Source organism: Aptenodytes patagonicus, chromosome 5 (genome assembly GCF_965638725.1).
Source record: "Aptenodytes patagonicus chromosome 5, bAptPat1.pri.cur, whole genome shotgun sequence".
Lineage (NCBI taxonomy): Eukaryota > Metazoa > Chordata > Aves > Sphenisciformes > Spheniscidae > Aptenodytes > Aptenodytes patagonicus.
Window position 1 is genome coordinate 9,903,186 of NC_134953.1, and position 21,911 is coordinate 9,925,096.

Below are 21,911 nucleotides of genomic sequence, written 5' to 3' on the forward strand. Positions count from 1 at the left end.
CTGGTGACAAAGGACAGTATCAAGAGCCTTGAGGGTCTCCTTCAAATTATTTCCACTATTAAGCTACCCCTTGGTCTTGCATGAACCAACCTTCAAGGTCTGATTTCAGGAAGTCTTGGCCCCAGTCGTTTGTTCTGTAGACATTCACCGTGGAAGGAAGGGTGATCCTGTGCTGCTAGTCACCTTCCTTACCAACAGGCTGCCCAGACCTGGGGATTTGTGAGTGTACCCTCACCCTCCTAAAAGCTGGCACCACCTCCACTCCAGCGCGGGTCTTGGATTGTCTAAAGGGGAGCCAAGCTGCACTGTAGTGGGGACGCTCCACTCTAGGGACACCCTAGTACAGCTTGTGGCTTAAAAGCTCCCTTGACGCCTGTTATGATGCCCATGGCGTGGGCATATAATATGTAATAGCCATGCAAGCAGTTAGTTTGACTTTGTGTCGTGTCAGGTATTTATGCTACAAATCTCAGCTGCCAAGTGCAGAAACTTTAGCTGCCCCTTCAGCTCCTAGCCATTGAAATAAGATCTGCCACGTCCAGTGCTAATGAAAATATTCCTTCCTTGACAAGCAGATGCTGCCTGGTTTAAAAAACAAAACAAAACAAAGAAAGAGTGCTTTTTCAAGTACTTTCCCTGTACTTCAATATTTCTTCAAGGTCTGCCTGTCACTTCCCTTCTGAAATGCATCCCATACCCGTGCTACCATGGAGTGTCACCTCCAAACTCTCTCTTTCCTTTCCCCAGCTCCAGAGCTGCAGGAAGAGTCAGTGTCTTTCGTGATGACAGTGGCAGGGGAGTGACAGGCAGGCTGGGTGAGGGTGGCTGATGGTGAGCAAGCCTAGTGACAGGATGGGGTGACTAAGAACCAGCTGTCTAATTAAAGCACAGCAGTAGGAGGAGCAAAGTATTTAAGGGTGCCAGAGAGAGATGCCTCCACAAATTTCTTGTTACACCTCAGCAGCCAAGTGACTGGGCAACACAGTGAAAGGTTTCCTTAACTCTTTCGTGCCTCTTATGGAGTGAAATCAAGGGACTAAGAAAATGGCACCATTAACTGAAAAGCCTGAATCAAGGTAAGGACACCGGTATGTCTTTTAGTCACAGTTAGTCAAAGCTAGACCTCCTAGAGCTGCTGTGAGCTGAACTCCCAGGACTTTACATGGCAGTGGCTTATGCTAATGTGCACTGAGTGGGTAGGTCTGTTGGGGCAGTACACGCTGATTTTTCAGATTGCTTCTTTCATTTGGATGTGTATTTCTAGTTGCTGCTTGAAAAGAGAGGAGATACCAAGGTAGTCATTACACGGGTTTGTGTTCTCAGTAAGGAAGATGGGCAGGTCCTTGCCTCCTTACCCTAATGACTGGATCTTTCTCCTGACTGTTTTTATGGGAAGGAGGGATTGAAAACAATTCCTGAATGCTGATTCTCAGGCTGTTGCTAAAATTAAAGTGATGAGAATGGGTGTGGAGTTCTCAGTAACATGTGAATTTGGTCACCTGAGGCTGGAGGAATCAGAGGGAATTGAAATGAGGACTGGCTTCTGGAATGTGACTTTCTGCTATTTCTGGAGACACTTTGAATGTCAGACTGCTGCTTAACCCAGCAGTTTGGTTTTCTCAGAGCATTTTCGATACCGAGTAGAGGAGCGGTCACTCTGTTCTTCATTCCAGTGTGTAGGTGACTTTAGTGGCAGCACAGTCCAACAAGGCTAGCAAGCCAGCACTCCAGCCTGAATTCCCTGGCAGGCACAGGTTTGCTGTCTAGCCTTGGATGCGTGACAGTGACCAGCCTTCTGAGTTTTGCTGGGACCTTTTTGTGCCTGATATTCAGGTGGATGAATCAGTTCCCTGGCAATTTTTCTAGTGTAGCAATGCTTCCAGGTTGGCAAAGGCTAAGGAGAATGACCCTGTCTAATTTCAACTTGCACCCCCAGGCTTGTCAAAGGTGTGTTGGAAGTGTTGTATGCCTGGCTCCCCATATGTGTTGGCTCGACTTAGCTTTATGTGGTTCCCTGGAGGTCATTGCAGTTGTGTGTAAATGAGACCAACTCTCAAACTCATTTTGCTTATTCTGAAAATATAAAAAGCAACCTGTAAGACTGATACATGCACCTTGTTACACTGTGCCAGCTCAGCTGATTTCAGATGTTGCATGGAATAGAGGCCTGAATCTTCCATCTCTGCGTAAAGTAGGAATATCACCTGTATACCTTGAAAAGTGTTAGCTGTTGCTTAGTAGGTGTTTGTGCAGAGCTTCAAAACAGCTAGTGCTAGCAGAGGTCATAACTAAAAATTAATGTTTGGTGTGGTTGCCACAGTGAGCACTCATTAATGCCTGTGCAATTCCTCTGCCTTACGCAACTAGGAATCTCGGGATGTGTCTGGGATGGTATAAGGTGGTCTGTAGCATTAAAGTATCTGGTTTATATGTCAGAGGTGCATCAGAATCTTCTCTCTACCCTCATTTTTGTGAAATGTTTGTAATCTGAATTTGAACTTTGTGATACTAGTCAATCTCTAATTAGTATTTCTACTTAATGCGACTTCCTCTTATTTACTACTTCACTGTTTGGGAGTGTGTGACAGAGGTGAAGACAGTCTTTGTAGTCTTTGTTATACAAAATCATGCAAGAGAAGCTGCTGGATGTTGTTTAGATGATCTAATTGATCATATTTATAGAAAGCCGTTCACTGTAGTAAATGCAATGTAGTGTTTGTGTCCCTCAATCCAGCGGTCAGCTGAATGGATCCATTGTTATACATAATTAGGACTTCTGGAATTGGGTCTGTTTATTTACAGCAATTGTTCTGCAGAGGCACAAGTGGCCTCATATCAGAGGTGTAAGTGATACATACAGAGAGTTAAGTGAAGTACGCAGAGCACCCCAGCTGCACAGCTCTTACAAGTAGTCTCACAACAGCTTGAACTCAATGAATCTTCTATTTCTTCCAGCTGAAGTATAAAACTAGCATCCTCTTGGCGAGGTGCAGCCATTGCAGATTGTCTGAAAGATTCCCCTTTTGCAAAAAGGTAAATCTGGTGTCATTGAATTAATTACCCCTTAACTGTAAATAAATCCCGATTTCGGTAGTTACAAGCTCCCTGCCCAAATTCCTGTATGAGTCTCAGTTAAGTGTCCTGAACGGTCCCAGGTTGCAGTATGCTGTTAAATCATTTACAGCTTTCCCTCTGGAGCTGGCAGCCTGAGAGCTGTGTCCAGTGAGTTCCCTTGTATAGGATGTACATCAGCTTGTTTGTAAAGCGCTTCCATCTATGAGGTGTTAGCATACATATCACAGATAAATCTGAGCAGAAATCTCAGCTTCTGCTGCTCTCAAACACTGTGCCTTGTGTCTCCTGCTAAGACGAATATAAGATTTTATTTAAAATATTCTAGAAGTTTTATTTTTATTTCAGAAGTTTTAAAATGTACATGTGAGCTGCTTGGGCATATGGGTGTGGCACAAAGGCATTTGTTTCTTCAGCAGACGTGAATGATACATGGGGCACAACTACTGTCACCATGATCTCAGTCATCAAATACAAAAAACCAGAAGGCAGTCATGACAGACTGGAAGGAAGTCAAAGCCCAGTTACAGTGTATTTAAAATCTATTGTCATGAGAAGAAATGTTTTTGACTGTAAGGCTACTGATAAGGGCAGTTAACTTATCCAGAGGGAAACGGTGATGCACTACATGTCAAGTTACTCTTCTGTCTGCTCTGTGCCAGACAACCCCCTGCACGGCTGTTTTCCAAGCCCTGAGTCTGTAGCAGAGCAGGAGGTTGATGGCTCAAGCAGGAGCCACCTTTCAGCCCCACAACCCTGCAGGTATACGTCATTGTCACTTAATGAAGGTTCAGTGGCTGATGTGAAATTATTCCAGTCTATTTCTTTGCAGGCAGGTCCCTGGAGACATCAAATCACTATCTGAACTAGCACTGACCATAGAATTGTTTTAGGTAGACAGGCCAGAATTAGAAAGGACCAAAAAAGCTGATTTACCTTTTAAACCTTGCTTTTCAGCTGTTGGGCATGTCAGCTGTAGGCTTTGCTCTCTGGTTCTGTGACATTAAGCAGAGTTTAGACTTTGGACTGCCAACCTTTTAAAATCTTCCGCTATTTGCCAGATTTTAACGAGATGGGTGACAACATGCAGACCAATTGCTTTGGAAATACTTGTTTACAGGCTTGCAAAATGAAGACCCAGAGGTACAACCGCTTTCTAAAAATGTGTGGATGGGGGTGAGCGCAAGGAGGAAGAGCTGCTTAAACAGAAAAATCGTTGGTGCAAAACAATTTAGCTGTAGCTGTTCATGAATTAAATTTAGGTTGCAAATCAGAGACAGCATTCAAGCCATAAGAAGAATGATTCTGGAGCAGGCTTCCAGGAGGAGCAGTGGAGGCAGGAAACTTTACCAGTTTTAAGCTGGAACGTGAAATGTTCTTGCACAGGATTGTATGACACAGTTGCCTGCAATAGCATGGGAGTAGGCCTGATGACCCAGGAGATCCTTTTCTGCCTCCTGCTCCAAAAATGGTGACCTTGAACTGAGTTAACTCAGGTTGCAGCTAAACTTTGTTTACTCTGAAGTTGATGACTGTAAGATGACTTAGTTCAAAAGCATCTCCGAGTTCTTAAAGCCACACGTCCTAGTTTACATTTCCTATTTGAGTTTTATTATTCAGTGGCACATTCCTCTTTGTTGTGGTTTAACAACACAATTAAACAATTGCACAAAAACTGGCACATATGCCCCCGATAACTTAATTTTGCCCGTTAGGAAGGAAACAAACATGCACCATATTTAAAAAAAAAAAGCAGCGATACTGCATATGAAATGCGCTATGTTTATTTATTCTAACAGCTGTAAGTTCAATTATTTATAAGATCTTATCCAAGCTCATGTTCTATGCTGCCATTTGTTTCATTTAGTGAGCTTTCACTGCTCCCTCTCTGCAGTTTTAACACTCGCTGAAGAGCGTGGGGAGGCTGTTGTCCTGTACAGAATTGATATGATTCTTCTATGTGCACTGCTTGCTTATTCATAGTCTTTTCATGACATTTATTCTTAGGAGCATAATGTCTTCTGAAGGAATGACAGGATGTTCTTTAACCCTTAAAATAAAAATGACAGGCAACATATTTCTCTCCGTATTTCAGGATAAGAGAATAATGATACTTGGAGAGAGAGCTGATTGCCTGGGTTAACCTGGAGCTGCCTCCTGTATTCTAGTTATTTTTTCTTGCCACATTTTATGTGATACAAAGTGAAAAGTATGGAGGAGATGTGCTTTCCAGCAAGTTCCTTTAAGCAGAGGAACCTCCTGGTAGGAGGCACTGGCTGCAGTGCAGCCCTTTTCCCACTTTCCAGATTTGGGACCCCACATTGCTGGCATAGCTGGTTGAGCAGAGCATCTGGGTCAGGGACACTGGTGGCAATGTGAGAAAGGGTCTGAGTCAGAGGCTAAACAAATGAGTGCTGTCAGTGATGTGTGAGACCTGACCAGGTGAAAAGTAAGTTTTGTGATTGCTGATCATCCCTTAAGTCTGAAAGCTTACCGTTTTTCTAAAAGCCTCAACCTCTAGATTATACTAATATAAATAAGAATTTGATTTTTCATTTAAGTGCAGCCACAAAACACTTAAAGCTCTTGTATATGGAGAGAAAACTTTGAAAATGTAAAAAACTCAGAACTGAGAAGATAAAGCAGGAGTCCAAATCTCAGGAACATAAGGGACCTGCCCAATAAGTTCTGAATGCTCATCTCACGTTTAGCAACTGTTCTAAAATCCTGTGCGAGTCATCAGAGCTGTCAATAATAACAAGAGAAGAAACAAGAGGAAATTACTTTTCCCCACACACATATTAGACCACCAGAAATAACCACTGCCTGTGACTCTTAGCTGAGATACCAGTGACTTAAAAGCGTGTGTCCTTACTCGGAACTATTAATGAGCTGTTTGTTACCCCCTGCCATTGTAGGGGGAGTACTTGAATGTTTATAGCGTGTGAGATAATCCAGAGATGTGCTGTGCAGAAGTAGTTGCCACTTATCTGCATTCCTCCTAAATAGGCTTCTAAATGCACTGCTCTCTTTTCCACACCAAGTAGGGAAGGAGCTGCAGCCTTGGAAGAAATGTGCTGGGGGTGAAAGGGAGGAAGGAAGCGTTAAACCTCCGTCTAGAGGTATGACCAAACTGGCAAGGGGTTGGTGGATGTTACGCAGGGACATTGACATGTTCAGGGTTACAGCTGCTGGCTTATGCCCTGAGGAATTAATTACCTTTCATTGTGTTTTGAATGTCTGCAGCTTTGAAGCCTTTGTTGCTATGTCTGTCACATTTCAGGAAAGGCATGAATTCCAGTCTGGCAAGGAGACACTGGTTAGAGCAGGGAGCTGGAGGGAGACGCTGGGGAGTTTTGGCCTATTTTTTTTCTTTAATTTGTTTTGTTTTGCCTGATCTGGCAGTACCAGTTTCTCTGTTTTTAATATTGACATGAGGGATCTCATTTTCAGTTCCCTTTGAAAGGCTCTCTTCTGAAGTGCTGCTGTGCGTACTTGCACGTGTGTCTACAGGAACGGCTTGGCCATGTCTACAGGAAGTTCTCGAGGGGAACTGGGAGCAGCAAACGTTTCCAGATCCACCTGCTCCCACAGCTCACGGACAGCCTGTCTGGCCAACCTGGCAGGGATTGCTTTGTCTAAGGATGTACCATCCAAACACTCACAGTACACTGACTTACAGCATGTACCTTCCCAAGTGTTACAGAGGGCAACACTTTGCTATACTGGGCCTGTGGAGCCAGATGTGCTCTCTGGCTGGACCGTGTATCTGGTCCCAAGAGCAGCCTTAGGGCTACGGTAGGCCTAATAGGACTTCAGTATGTGGTTTGGGTTAAGCATATGGGAGACAGGTAGAATAACTCTGTAGACCTGATGCAAAAAGGCACTGAAGCATGTTCTCAACTGCAAATGTGCACCATAATTTCCTCAGTCTAAACAGCAGTTATTTCTACCCACATGCAGCAAATCTGTACACAGATCCTCAACTGATCAAAATCAACTTTTAAATGGAGTTTCTGGAGTTACACCAGCCAAGGCACTCAGGATTGGTTATGCTCACCCCGAGCACGCTGAATCCATTCTGTGTATGGGAACCTGCATTAAGTATGTGTTTGTTTGAGTGATTGAATAATGCTGATTAGTTTCACAGTAAGTGAACACTGAATGCTTGTTATTTTAATTTAATTCCATAATTGCTAGTAAGTGTGGCGATATGTGGAAAAGTCATTTTTCTAGATCTAGTTCTAATGAGTTTGTACACCTCCTCCATTTAATTTTAGCAAACTTCTTTAATTATCACTTTATTTTTAACCTCAAATCACTTCTTGTGAAAAGTAATTTGTTCTTTTAAGGCCAAATAATTGTGCTTTCTTTGGTGTGAATTCTTTCCTTAATGCTTTTCTTAATGCAATGAAGGCCAGTGCTTCACACTGTAAGCAAAGCCAAGACTCTTGAGTCAAAAAGATATCACTGAAATCAGATTTTTATGGTAGTTGTGATGTCAACTGTTTCTAAACAGAGATGAGACAGTTTAAAAAGTATAAAGCATGGGGTCACAAGTTTAATTGCTCGGCTACTGCCATTGAGGAAGGGGACCTGTGTTGCTCTGGGATTGCAGCATCAGTGGACCCTGCCTTTGCCCAGGCATGTGAGCTAGTATTTCCTCTTACCTCTCCTGAAAAGGTAATACTCTAGATTCCCCGCCCCCCCCCCCCCCCCGCCTTTTTTATCTTGTATACCAGAGGAAAGCACGCAGCCTTTTGGGGATGTTTGGAGTGGAAGAAACTTTCTGTTGACTTGCATGAAGCCCATGGAGAGGGCCAGTGCTGAGTCAAAACTTCTGGGTGCCAGCAACCTCCTCAGCTTCAGAATGGCTTTAATCCTAAAGCTGAGTTGAGACTTACTGCAATATTTCCCCTTCTTGTAGTTTTATCCCTGCCCTATGGAGGGACTTGTATTTATCCAGTGAGTTTAATTCGTAACAGTTTTCCATACGCAGAAGAGCATGATATTGCTACAAACCTCCTGGATAGCCTATCATTTTAGCCTGTTTCTTTCTGCTTTGCTTGAACTAAGGCATCTTTCCATAACTGAAATGTACGGAGATCAGAAAGACCATTATTATTAAGTACATTTGTCTAAATTTTCAGGCTGTGTCAAGCGTTACTATTTCAGGGTACTCTCTGCTAATGTGAAGTGGTAGAAACAAAAAGCAGATACCGTACGGGCAGGCAAAGCTGGGCAGCAGACCTTTAAGTTGGGCTCAGCTTTTGTCGTTGACTGGTTTTAGACTGCACCCTCCACTTCACACTGTGTTTTACTGTGATCAGCTTGGAGTTAGGCTGCATCCTGCTGAGCCTTCACCAATCCATGGTGTATATCTTATGTGGCTATTTTAATGAAGGAAATATTTAAATAATTAAGTGTTGGCAGCTGTTGCTAGGGTGGCATGCTGGAGAGCCCAGATATTGGCTGGTTTTACAGACTGATCTGTTACTATATTTGCTTGTTGAATTTTCTTTTCTTTCGAGTATCTGTTGAACATGCTCAGTATATTCTGGCTAGTATGAAACAAATGCTAGTTAAGAATAGGGACACTTGAGGCAAGAGAGCAAATTCAATTCCCTGAAGGCAATTTCCACCTCTTACAATGTCCCAGCGCTGCCTCCAGTTCATGCAACAGGAAAACAAGTATCTCCAGCTCTCTTGTTTAGTTTCTTGTTTCTCTGAGCAATTTTTCCCCACACTTCACAGATGAGGGTTTTTGTTTATGCATTATTTCGCAGCTTCAGATACCTGTTTCTGTTCGTGTCATGGAAGCCATTAATTGGCTGGAGTTACACTTGATCTCACTTTCTTTAGCACTAACTTTTGCGGGGCGGGGGGGAAGACTGGAACACAAAATTGAAGGGTTTGTAATTCAACCTAGGACCTTTAGAGAGTTGAGAAATCTTGGCAAACACTTGTTTTGTAGAAATGCCGCTCTTTGACTACTCAAACCAACACCTGTGGTGTGACATTGAAACCTGTTCGTTTGCTGCAGGTATCAGCTCCCCACAGGAGTGGGCACTGGGTATGAATAGCGCCCGCAGTTGTCCTTTGTAGACTGTCATGACCATGAAAACGGACTTTTTTCTCCTCTGGTCCCCATCTGGTAGTTTTTCTCTTGGGTTGGTAACTTCACTGCCTTTGGTCCTGGGAGGATTAAAGCTTCTAATTTTAAAGTTTCACTTACTGGAGTCTGATCCTGAAAATATCAGTGGCACTGCAGGACTGGAAATTATTGGTGCAGAAGTTAATATGCATTTTGACAAATATATCTCTTCTTTATTGTAACATCTTTCAAAAGAGAGACTGACTTTGATCTGAGCAACAGATCACCTTGAAACCTGGCAATGGTCTACGTTGAGGGTTTTAGCTTAAAGCTTTTAGTCTCAGTGAGATTTTTTTATTTTTTTCTTAAAGGTGATGCACATTTTATATATTAGAAGCTAGCCAGATTTGCACTTTGCCATATGTAGACTCTTAGGCTTTAATCAGTATCTTACAATTTAATGTTGAGGATTAGTCTTAAAGTCTGAAAGTAGTACCTATATTGGGTGGAAATGCTTCTTAATTTCTGCTAATCATCAGCAAAAAATGTAACTGGTGGTTGACATAAATCCATTTGGGTTTTGAAACTAAATTTTTTGAAGAAACTGTAACTATTACCTTGACTTTTGTGATGAATGTTCAGCATCATGTCCAGTGCTGTCTGGGCAGACATGAAACATCACGTAACCATTCTGCCTTTCACTTTAAACAGAGATAAACAAAATCCAGAAGTGAAAAAGGCAAGTCCCTCCACCACAATGAGCTCTGGTAAGTCTGTGTTGTTTTCCGCCTGCCCTCATTGGCGTTCCTTTTTATTACTAGAAATATTCCTGTCTGTCTCTGATGCAATTACTCTTTCTTTATTTTGACTCTTCTTCTGCCTCCCAGAAAAGAGTCAAAGCCCTTGAAAGTTCAGGGAATCTGACTATTAAGGCAGCGGAATGGCTTCGTAGTAAAATGTCCTGGCTTCGCTTTTGTTGTTTCAATTTGGCCCATAATGCTCAAAAAATGACTAGCAACATCTTGACCTGAAGCTTGAAGCTTCTTTCACTTTGGAATACAAGAATTCAAAATTATTAATTACCTGAAAAAATTATCTGAAAGAATTTGATATGTTTTAGTAGGGGTGAATGCAAAGTTTGACATCTGGATAGGAAAAATCAGCTGTTCAAAGAAAAATGAGGGACCGGGAAATGAGGGCTGGTTGGGAAGAGGAAAACTTCTGGGCTTGTCTGGGTAGCAGGCTAAATCAGAGTGAAAATCAAAGCAGACTCCATACTGAAGTGCCATATGTAGGACCTGTGGAATAATATTCCCACTTGATTTTAGCACCTTATCAATTCTCAGCTGGAGTATCGTGTCCAGTTTTTAGCACCACATTTTGAGAAAAATGTGAACCATTTGGAGAGAGTCCAGAGGAAAGCTAGGAGATTAATCAGGCTCTGACAAACATGAGCTGGGAATTTGGCTTAAGCATTGATAAGCTTCCACGTTGTGAAGCACTGGAACAGGTTGCTTTAGGGTGATGCTGGAAGTTTTTAAGAACTCGTTAGGCAAACATTTGTCAGCAGTGACAGAGGTAGATTTGTTTCTGCCATGGGTCAGGAACATGGCTTTAGATGACCCTTGGAAGTCCTTTCTAGCACTGTCTTCTGTGTTTCTCTGAATTCACAAGAGCCAGATTTATTCATGTCAGCTGAGGATGTTGCAGACTTGAAAAATCTCTCTTGAAAATCTCATCACTGAGCTGGATGCCGTATGCACATACAGAGACAGTCCCTGTTTAAAAGAGGCTGTGATCCAGGTAGGCAAAGGGAAAGGAGAAACAGGGGTGTCATCCAAGGGAGACACCCCTGTAGGGTCAGCCACAGCCTGTTGCCCAGGACTGCGTCCAGTTGGGTTTTGAGCATCTCCACAGATGGAGACCTCACAACCTCCAAGCAATGTCTACTGAGATAGTAGGAATACTTCCTAGTTCCTGAATCAAATAGTGCTGACCCATGGCATCTCCTCATAGTCAGAGGTTAAATTCAGTTGCCGAGATTTTAACCCAGAAGTAATCTGCTTCTTCATTTATCTTACAGAACGCAAAGAAATTGATGTTGCAAAAACTGTCGTCAATGGGCTGAGCAGCAATGGACAAGAAAAAGGTGGGTTAAGAGCTTCAGAGACATCTCTGCAGCTCCCCCTGCATGTCAGCTGCGTGATGTGGTTGATTTCCCCAGACATTCATTACAGCAGAGGTTTCCAAATTTAGTTTGCTTGGCGACTGATACAAGCAAAGCCTTGTGCTGCACCATGCCAGCAGCAGCAGCATTTCTTAGCTGAACAAGTGTTCTTTCTCTCTTAAAGGTGGCAGGCTGGATTTGCCTCTTTGTATATTTTTAGTGCTGTTTTGATGAAAGCTGTGCACTACTTGTGGTACTTGTGAGCACCTGCGAATCAGTATCTTAGTGTGTTCAGACAGCATGGGTTTGTGGGTGCCTATGTGTGAATCCTGTTAACTTCAGTGGGAGGTGAAGGTCTGAGCCCAGGATTAAAGGGCAGGAACTAACCATTTAAGTAATAAAAAATCTGTCATTAGCAGCAACGATTTAAAACCCAAACTTATCTAAACAAACCAGTCTTCATGTTAACATCAGCAGGTTTGCAGTGTGCTTTATAGCGTTCAATATTGTATAGTGATGGTGTGTGTTTTGGCAGGGTGAAAGTATGTGGTTGTATGGGTTGGTTTTCTACTGGTTTAATTTCTTTTCCTTTGATGCCTTTTTATAGTGGTTAGATTTTGACTGCATTGTGGATGGATGAATTCAGGCAGTTACAGAGCAGAACAGAATTAGGGTTGTTTCCTAAACCACAGGCTGTTTGGGTTTGGGATTTATTGTATTCGCAGGGTCTCCAGTGCTGAGGGAGAAGCGTGGAGAACAGGGTTTGATTTGGGTTCCTCTTTTATAAAAAAAGAATTTTTTCAAACCTCATAAAATCGTTAGTTTTTAGTTTGATGGGATTGTTTTAAATTCTATCAAGCTCTTCCCCCATCCTTTTGCTTGAGAGCCATTTTCTACGTTGGTGAAGTCTGTGCTTTCCAGTTTTGCCAGGGACCAGAAAGATCTGCCACAAGAGGGGGCGTACAGACCACCCTGATGTCAGTGCCTCCCTCGAGGTGGCCCAGTGCTCAGTACTGGTGTGCAAAGTATTAGAAATGTAGTTCCTCTTACTCCTGATTTTGCAGGCCTGAGAGAGATGGCATGGAATGTGAGGAGGCATCTAGCATTTTCCAGTTAATGTGTGCAGAAAGGTAATAGGTTTTAAAGGAGAAAATCCTGACTCTGCAGAAATCAAGAGCACAACTCAAGTTATACTGGTGGAGCCATGATTTACAAGATGTTTATCTTTGCAGATCCTGTTGAGCTTCACCTCTGAGTAGTTTTGCCTTTGCCTTTTTTACCACCACCCACCCTCCCCCCCCCTTTTTTTTTTTTTTTGAGTTCCACATTAGCTGCAATACAGAGTCAGAGAGAGAAAGTACCAGCTGTTTTGGACAGTTTTGTAACAATTGCTAGAATTTTTTGCAGTGCTATGTATGGTTTTCCCCTATGTTACTACATCTAGTATAATTAGTGTGCTAGCTGATGGAGTCCAGTAGAAATCTCTTCAATTTATGGTTTAGATGGATGGATTTTTTCTGAAATTGATATTTTGGTGCTACCCTTTGGCGTGGGACTATTTTCAAGATTATTTCACATTTCACTTCCTTCTGTTGCTGAACTTGTAGAATATGTGCCATAAAATCCAGAATTCACGTAATGTGGCTAGTTTAATGTTCCTCTCTCAACCTTTCAATCCTTGTTTTTTCACTTTGTTTTAACTGAGCCATATTAATGTTACCATTTTTATTTTTGCATGTAGTGTATCTCAGCTAAATGATTACACTAAAATTTTTTGATGGCTTCTAAAAACTAATGCTTCCAGATTCTTTTTGCCTGCAGCATAGTGGCAGTCAGCAGTTAGTCAATTCAGTAAGCAGTTCTGTATGCTGCATAAAACAGACATGTCCTGAATTAGGGTAAACGAAGGGATATTTTTAACGGTTGCATCACTGCTCTCTGGACTGCTTTTGTATTTGAAATTTCCTGCTATTGTGTCTCCAAGTACATTAGAAAATTTTGTGGCATGCTTCCCAAACTCTGTTCTTCCCTTTTTGGATGTGCCATTTACACTTTTGTGTTTGCAGCTGTTGACGTCCCTTTATGTACACGCTCTATTTCTGCCGTTAAAATAATCCCTGTGAAGAAAGTGAAAAGTTCTCCTCACCTAGTGCTGCCTACAGGTATCTTCTTCCTTCCTCCCCCTGCCATGCATTAGTTGGCCATCATTCTCTCGCTTCTCCTCCCCCCCCCCCCACTTCACCCACGCGCTTTGGCTAGTTTTCAGCTTCATCCTCTTCTCACTGTTTCCAGAACTGTAGATTTCATCAGTAGGTAATAAAATTAGCTCTTGATGGCACAATACACTGTTCTCAATTATGCTGCTCCTCTGCAGACATAATTGTGTCTACTTGAATCTGGGATCATTGTAAGCTCTTCTACTAATGCTTCATTATGAATAATATCGTTGTTACAGCCTCATTTTGAACCAAACTCCTGATGAACCAAAGAATGTTTCCTGCGTATCTTTAGTCTTTATGAAAGTAAATGGATGTCGGAGATGGTATTTTACAGGTTCAAGCATTGTTCAACATTGATCGAATGGTTTTGTTTTTCTGTATATACACTGACTTTACAGAATCTTTATATGGATAAATAAGTATGTTAGGCTGTCTGTCACCCCTTCCCCAAGCACATGTTTTCCCATTAAAGTACAAGATTATTTTTGTACTTTGCTGGATTTGGACAGTCAGACTAGTGTAGCTGATACTGCTTGTCTCTCCTAATCTGTCACACATGTGGGCTGTTGGACTAGTACAGTACTAGTGTCATGTTTATTTCTATCTGCTGGATTTCTATACTGAGAGATTCAGATTTTTGTTTTCCATCATTTCACCTAATTTGTGAGGGAATTCAACATCTTAGGTATTTGTCTTCCTCTCCCAAATTGAAATAGTCTGACAATATTTCATTTTCAAACCTTTTCACAACTTTTTCATTTTGTTGAGTTCAGAACATTTTTTCCGATTCTTATTGTTTTGATTCGGTATACAGGTTTAATATGTTGTATGAAAATAAAAAAAGTGCTTTGATTCCCAAATTTGATTCTCCTCCACTATGTTGGAGACATTTATGGCGCGGTGAACTCTAAGTGTTTGCATTTCTCTCCAGTGCCTGTGAAGGGAATCTAGGTGTAGGAGAACAGCTACCCTGCACTGTCTGTGGATGTCTAAATCAGGCCTGGTGACTCCCAGCAGTGTGTCCATGCCTCAGAGTTACAGCACTCTTGAAACTGCAGTCCCAGAGCTTAAACCTTTGTCCTCTGGTTTGAAAGTGGGTCCGTAGATTCCTCGGGCTGTGTGTTGGGCCGTGTGGATGGAAACGATAGCCAGAACTGGACTCCCGGGCAAAAGGAGTCCTGACCCTATCTGGATCATGCGAAAATCAGTTAGGGCAGTCAACTTCTATTTCACCGGGCATGTGGGTGACCTTAAGGTATGATCAGTTGTGTGGTGTGAGTGCAAATGTGGTATATTTAAGGATTAAGCAGCATTTGATATGTCTGTGTGGATAGTCTTTCCCCTCACAGAGGCTGCCTCAATGCTGCCTAAATGAACTAAAGGCTAAACTATAGGAAAGTATCCTCTGATTCCTTAGTTATTCCATCCTTCCTCCAATCCTAAGCGTGGATCTGAAGCTATGCTTTTTGTGAAATCCCTAAAGCATTGGAAGCCCATGTAAAAGCTTGAACTGCAGTGATTTCAGCATAGAGGGCTTTCGATGAGAGCCAGGTGTTTGACATTCGTTGAGTCTTTCCCCTTACTGCTGTTGTCCATCTGGCACTATTGATGTTTCCCTATATTGTGGCCACCTTGGCTGTGGTTTGTGTGTTTTGCAACCTTAGCTGAGGTGTTGTCATGGTTTATAGGCACTGTACTGGTGTGGATTTAACGGGGCATTATCTTACTGAAATCAGCCAGGGAATATTGATCTGCACAAACATGGGCTGTTGCCTGGGCAATAAGCAGCAGCCTTTGCCGCCTCTGTCCAGTCTGAAGGCATAACTTTCATTATAATAACAGTTCCTAGAGAGGAGCTGCATCCCTCCCCATGCAGAGATAGCATGATCCTCACCCCATAAAAATAAGAATCATCGTGTTGTCATTTGTGTAACACAGCACATGCTCAGTACCACTTCAGGCTCCTTGTGCTGTGTCATGGTAGGACTAGCACCTCTGTTTAGGTGGGTCAAAGTGAAGTCTGATGGCAGCTGCAGGGTCAGTAATAGTGCATGAGAAAGGGAAGTTTCTTCCTGTGGAAGTAGCTTGGATAAGTGAGAGACTCTTCGGGCTTATTGTTTCTATAGGTATGTTAGAGGAAACAACTCTCCAGAAGGATTTTAAGTAAGGAGAGGAAGGTAGCCTTGAAGTACTGGTTTGTTATTACTTAATAGGATGACAGGAGGAAAAAACTCAAATCCATGGACTGAAATGCACAAAGGTAAGCCTGCACAGAAGCTGTGCTGAATTGGGCCTCAGCAAGGACGCTGGCATGATCTGGTGTCTGGCTCACAGGGTGATCTGAACAGGTATATGTTAAATCTTCTAGTTTTTGGGATTCGGGTTCCTATGTCAGAAGGTGAAACACTGCTAGGAAACGGGGAGAGATGGCAAGGAGGTGGCTTGCAGTGCCCTGCCTTTAGATCACATTCAGCATAGTTACAAGATTTTATCCTCTAGTGGTCATAAGACTTTTTTTTCTCTTTCAGTCCTGCACAAAAGGCATTTTTAAGGCTTCAGCACACAAATCATATTGCTTTATACCACTAGGACCTCCCTATAGAAGAGTCACAGGTATAATGGTAGAATGTCCTTGCTAGCACAACATCTCCACACAAAGCAGACCAAATAAAGCAAATGGACCTGTGAAATTTGGTTCAAACACTCATCCTTTTTTCCTCCTTTCTTAGCTCTGTTACACTGACTCAGAACTTACTTCTACATTCATCAGTTACATGAATATGAAACTGCTTTGATTTCTCAATGCTTTAAATCCAGAGCTAATCTTCATCTGCATAAACATTACTAGATTGATTCACCCGGAGGCAGCCATGCTAAAATTACTCCATAGAACTCTGATGGCTCCTAATAGCTTTGTATCATCTGTTTCGATGTGTTTTCTCTGCGCATGTGCATTTCCTGTAGAAACGGATCCCACTAAAGTCTGCAGCGGAAAAGGAGCTGTGACCCTCCGGGCATCTCCAGCCTATGAAGAGAATCAGAACATCACTTCGCCATGTCCTCAGGATGTTGAGCAACCTGAAAGTAAGTGGGTGGAAGGTTAACTGGAATATGTTACTCACAATAACCTCAGGTGAGGTCAGGCCAGGGTGTTGGGGTGACTTTCTTTAGCTACGATTTAAAGCCCAAAATCCCATAGCATAGTAGGAAACCTCTTGCAAGAGCCAGACCAGTGGAGGGAGACTGACTCTTGTTCTCTCCTAGTGCAGGTTTCATGACCAGTCACTCATTGGCTTAAGTTTGTTTATAGCTCCCTTTTGCTGTCAGGAGCACCAAAAACCCTCAAATCTTTTTTTTTTTTTTTCTTTCTTTCTCCCTGGCAGGCCCATGTCACCTCCTTTTATCCCAGGCGTGAGGTGGAACAGAAAGAGGCTGAGTGGTGCTACTGCCAGCGTAGCATTCACTTGGGTTGTCAAGGAAGCGGGGATAGCGTCCCAGACAGACAGTGTTGCCACAGAGCTCTGCCATCTTTCAATAGCAGATGTGTAATTACTTAATTGTAGGAGACAGGCAAAGCATAACAAACCTGGCCAGTGTCGTGGGTCTGGCAGAGAGGATGAACTCCCAAAGGCAAGATGCCGTTAAGGGGGGAGGGGGTCAAACGTGCTCTTGAAAGCAAAGCATACATCGTTTCTGGCTGTATTGTTGGAGGAAGGACAATTCCATTAATTCCAGCCCCAATGTGCTGCTTTCTGCTCTGTCTTCTCCTCCCATTCTGCTCCACCCGTGACCTACCCTCTTTTCATGCTTGCCATTCTCTGTTTCTTCACTCCTACCCCCCACCATTGCCTCTCTCCTTTCTGTTGATGGCTTCATAAATTTCCAGCAGCCTGAATGGCAATTAGCCCATTACTATGGAAATCAGCTCATTAATACTTCCTTTGCTTACTCTCTCAATCACTTTATGAAATGTACTTTGGAGCTGGAAGAGCTTTTTGCACATAACTTAAACAGCAAAATGGGTAGAGGGGTGGGGAGGAGCACAGTGGGAGGTGGGTAAATAGGTGATGAGACCAATGCATCTAGCTGCAGGGACCGGGTTGTAAAGTGACATCATATTTTATAACTCCCTTCATGCACACGCACTTAGTCTGCAAAACCTGATCTATTTGTTGGCAGTCCTTTATCTCAGTTAATCATACGTAGTGATGTTGATACGAATAGATATGTCTTCATAGCCTGTATCATGGCTGAATACGGGGTCCCTACATTTCCAGTAATTTGTGGTGTCTGGACGTCAAGCTGCAGCTTTAGAAAGTAGCTAGCTGGGCTGCCTTTTTGCCTCTGAAATAAGAATGTCAATGAACAATTGTTTCTTCATTGCTCTGAATGAATTGCCTTGTGTTTACAAAGGTCAGAAACAAGGAGGGCATCATGTTTAGGGCTGGTCTCTATGGTAATTAGGCAGCCCTGTCAGAAAGCATTTTATGTGTGAAATGAAGTAGCTCGACTCTTAACTTCAATTGGTACATGTTTTCTGTAAATGTAATGGTTTATTTTTTTTCCCCTTTCTTTTCCTTTATGTCTATCCTCCTCCCCCATCTCTTCCATCCCTCCTTTCTGTGAAATGCTTAGGTCTGGAGCCAGAAAACCCAGAAACAGGTACAAACATTGGCTGCTTATGTTGTTGCTTCTGTTGCTTTCTTGGAAGTATTTCTTGTTGCCTGGAAAAAAAAAAAAGGAAAAAAAAAAAAGGAAGAAAAGAGTCCCCTCCTTTCGCTCGTCCTGTAGCTGGAGGGAATCCTCTGTGATCTGAGTTTTCCTTCCCCTCGTAGATGATTGGAGGTCGTCATCTAACACTGATGCCAATGGGGATGCCCAACCATCTTCTCTGGCTGCCAAGGGTTATAGGAGTGTGCGTCCGAACCTTTCCTCAGACAGCAAGCCACAGGTAAGCCTTTCTTCTGTGACCGTGAGGGTGGTGATCTGGGTTCAAGCATTGGATTCATAGTCAGGAGTCCTGGGTTGAACTCCAAACTTAGCTGCAGACTTGGGTAAGTTGCTGTGCCTCAGTTTTTCCTACCTTTAAAATGCGGGCAACACTGATGTCAGCAGAATGCTGTGGAGCTTGTGTGTTCAGGCACGCCACAGTGTTTCCTTGGTGGATGAAGGAGGAGGACAACGCTATTTGTTTGCAAGAAAAAAGGTGAAGTAGTTATCTATTACTGTTTTGTCTTTTACGTTGGTCTATATCCTAGAGGTTGCCGCAGGCTGAAAGCAGAGTTACACCCTACATTAAAAACAAGATATTGGGGAAATGCCTTTCAGTTTTAACACTGTAACTGATACAACCCAACAAGGGAAAGGTTATTTGTACCTGAAGGTAAATTGATGAAGTCAATCTGTTAAAGAGGAGTGTTACTTCATCCTTTTTCTTTTGGGTGGTCGGTCTGCACAGAAGCAGTCTGAAAGCTGATAAGGAAACCCTCTGTTAGAAACCACTTTCTTGTGTGAAACAGAGTCCCTTTAAAGCCTTGTCCTCCCCTATCAAGGTGACTGCTCCCATCATCAGGGACCTATAGCAATGCCACAGAACAGACACTGTTCCTGAAATTGTAAGTGAAAGTGGAAGAAGGCACAACTCAGATGAAGGCATGGGAAGGAGCAGCACCCTAAAGGAGAGACCCATTTACTGCCTGATACTTAGAGCTGTCCTGTAGTCCCTTACTGATCTTGTTGATGAACAGAGAGGGCGCATAGTACTTCTATAAGAAGTCTCAAGGACTGCTGTCCAAACTAAGCTGAAATGGAAGAAAATGAAAAACAGCAATTGCAGGTGGTGAATTAGTATTTCCTGATAATACTATGTAGTGGTGAAGTGAGGCTTCACCTAACCTAGGGGAAATATTGTGGCACTCTGAAGTCTCCAGACTGAAACTACTGTCCTTAAGGAAGCAAAAGGAATGAGCCTGTTCCAGAAGCAGAAGCCCTTCTGAAGGAGCACTTACTAACCCACTTCTCCACTCCCTTACACATCAGGGAAGCGGGGAAAAGAGGGGCAGCATGAGGACAGATTTCAGGACAGCAGCTGTAATTTTACGAAGCTATTCTAGGTCTATATCCATGTAACAAGAATAGGTGCTGGCCACAACCTGTCATATGTGGATGAATTTTAAAGGAGGTATTTTTCAGATTTGAATGTTGCAAGCTATTAAGGCATCTTCATTCTCTGGTTTTGGCCATTTTAGCAGTGGTTTAGCCAGCCTTTGCCCATAAAGATATGACAACAGGGTGTGTGTAAAACCTACTTTCATAGTCTCCAGAGGGTTAATTTGCAAGAATGCAGGGAGCTACTGTTCACTAGGTGGGTGTTTTAGTTCTCTTCCTTTCAGTAGTTTATAGTTTTCAGCTACTGGCAACAAAGCAATAAACGAAATCTCTCTATTGCAAAGTTATTTTACTTCAAAACAGTTTGGCTTTCAGAAAAAATTCACTGTAATTGGAGTTGGAGTTGCAGTCAGAAGGCAGCTGTGGAGTTAGCAACCTATATGTTGCAAAGTACCAAAACCAGTAAAGCTTTTTCTTATTACTTACTAGAAGCAGGATTTCTCTGCCAGTGATCTTGATTCTGGAGGCAAATTCTTATGAACTCAGTTCCTCAAGAAACTTTAATTGTTCTGGTCTTCCTGAAATCATTTTCAGGACTGAAAAATTCTGAAAAGAATTTGAGAGCTAGCTTTTAGAAGGAAGAAATGCTGACTTTTTACTTAGCCAGCTGTGGCAGACTGTAGTTTTCACATGATGTCTGCTTCATTAGCACTGGTGAAACTTCTCAAGGTTCATTTTTCGGCAGTGCACATACCATGTAGCAGAGATGGCCTAGAGCTGTGAATCTGGCTATGCGATTCAAATGTCCCCAGTGCTGGGAAGTATTTAGTTAGGCAGGCATGAGCCTGGGTTTAGTTAGCTAGGAAGTTAAATCTTGACTCGGGCTTTCCCAGGGGCATTGTGGGTGTTGCTGTGCAGGCCTCTTGAAACAATACAGCACTGAGATTTATTTAGCCCAGAGAAACGTGTAGGCAGGGACTTGAGAGCTGGGTAGAGTTTGCCTGCTGCAGTGAGCAGTGCTAAGAAAGAGAGAATGTGTGAGATGATGTATGTGAGTGAGTTCTGCACCAGCCTTCCAGATACTGTATTTGCTTTTTGTTCTTGCTGTATTAAAACCTGCTTAACCCAAGTCTAATGACCGAATTCATTCTTCGAATTTATTTATTTTTTCCTTCCTTTTTCCTTTCATTTGGTGCTACTTCCTCTCTCCCTCTCTTCCTTCTTGACTCTGCCTGGGCAGGCCCTTGCTCCTCCCCGTCCTCCTCTTCCCAAAGAGGAAAGCTTTGCATGGCGTCCTCGCACTGACACTAAAGTGACCAACCTGTTGCCAGTGCCCATCATGGACTGCGTGTACCTGAATGCACCCAAGCCTTATACGCAGCGTGCATCACCAAATGCCAGTGCACGCTGTTATTTCTCATCACCTACCCCCTATGGGGCCGTCCTCAGTGGGAAGCAAGGCTTGCCAGCAGGGCATTCTCACTCTTCAGGCCCCAAAGGTGAGGTGCATGCTGGGCAGCCACTCCTGGAAGGTCGCTCCTCGTTGGATGCATCATCCATACAACGTAACCCTGACAGGGCAGATCCCAGTAGTAAGGCTGGAATGAATTCCAGTCATGAGACGAAGGCGGATAAAAAGGTCACCAAACTATATGTAGCTTGTTTATCTAACAGCACTTGCTTAGCTGCATCTGAAAATTCCACTGGCACCACACATGACCCAGCAGCCAGCACCAGTTTGGGCGCTGAGCTCACTCAGGCACCAGCCACCGACATTGTTTCCTCTGTAACAGATACTGGAAAGTCTCTTCCTGCTCCTCCTCCTCCTCCTATTCCTCCCAGGCCGTACTTTTACATTGTCCTCAGTAAAGACGCAGTTAGTTATGGTGCGGGCCAACCCTCCTGGACTCAGTCATCACCTCCGCAAGCTGTGAGGGACAGAGTGCTAGAGCCCCAGAGCACAGCTGCCACAGAGGACAGGATGAGAAAAGAGCCTTACCTTACTCAGCAGCGACAGCCACCATACAAGGCAATGGGACGCAGCATGGTACATGTTTTCTCCATAAACTTGTTTTCTTTCAGCCGTGTGAACGGTTCTTTAATTCATTACAATGTTCCCTTAATGCTTTATTCCCCTCCTACTTAATTTCTGAGCACTCGTTGTGCCACCTGAGTCTTGTGGTCTTCTACTCGATAATACTTAACACCCCATGCGCGCCCCTCCAACATTGATCTGTGTGTTTGTGCGTGT

At 43.1% G+C, this 21,911-nt stretch overlaps 1 protein-coding gene and 1 long non-coding RNA gene across 47 annotated transcripts in view; one reads left to right on the forward strand and one right to left on the reverse strand.

The window, feature by feature from the left end:
- Window positions 1–21,911, forward strand: part of SORBS1 (sorbin and SH3 domain containing 1) — a 176,084-nt gene that overhangs the window by 92,854 nt on the left and 61,319 nt on the right. For 13 of the 46 annotated variants that reach the window (XM_076338537.1, XM_076338559.1, XM_076338563.1 and 10 more), the window contains exons 1-7: window positions 944–1,076; window positions 9,878–9,933; window positions 11,250–11,315; window positions 13,400–13,495; window positions 16,517–16,636; window positions 18,188–18,214; window positions 18,388–18,503. In XM_076338537.1, coding sequence (XP_076194652.1) covers window positions 1,045–1,076; window positions 9,878–9,933; window positions 11,250–11,315; window positions 13,400–13,495; window positions 16,517–16,636; window positions 18,188–18,214; window positions 18,388–18,503 — 513 coding nt within the window. In that variant the 5' untranslated portion in view covers window positions 944–1,044. Of the gene's footprint in view, window positions 1–943; window positions 1,077–6,149; window positions 6,195–9,877; window positions 9,934–11,249; window positions 11,316–13,399; window positions 13,496–16,516; window positions 16,637–18,187; window positions 18,215–18,387; window positions 18,504–20,931; window positions 21,708–21,911 lie in introns of those variants that run through there. The other 33 variants (XM_076338545.1, XM_076338565.1, XM_076338566.1 and 30 more) reach the window with 9 other exon arrangements.
- Window positions 18,456–21,903, reverse strand: LOC143160637 (uncharacterized). Its single transcript, XR_012995424.1, has 4 exons — window positions 21,660–21,903; window positions 18,930–19,024; window positions 18,636–18,736; window positions 18,456–18,538 (listed from the first exon to the last, which is right to left on the reverse strand). It is a non-coding gene; the product is annotated as an uncharacterized LOC143160637 (long non-coding RNA).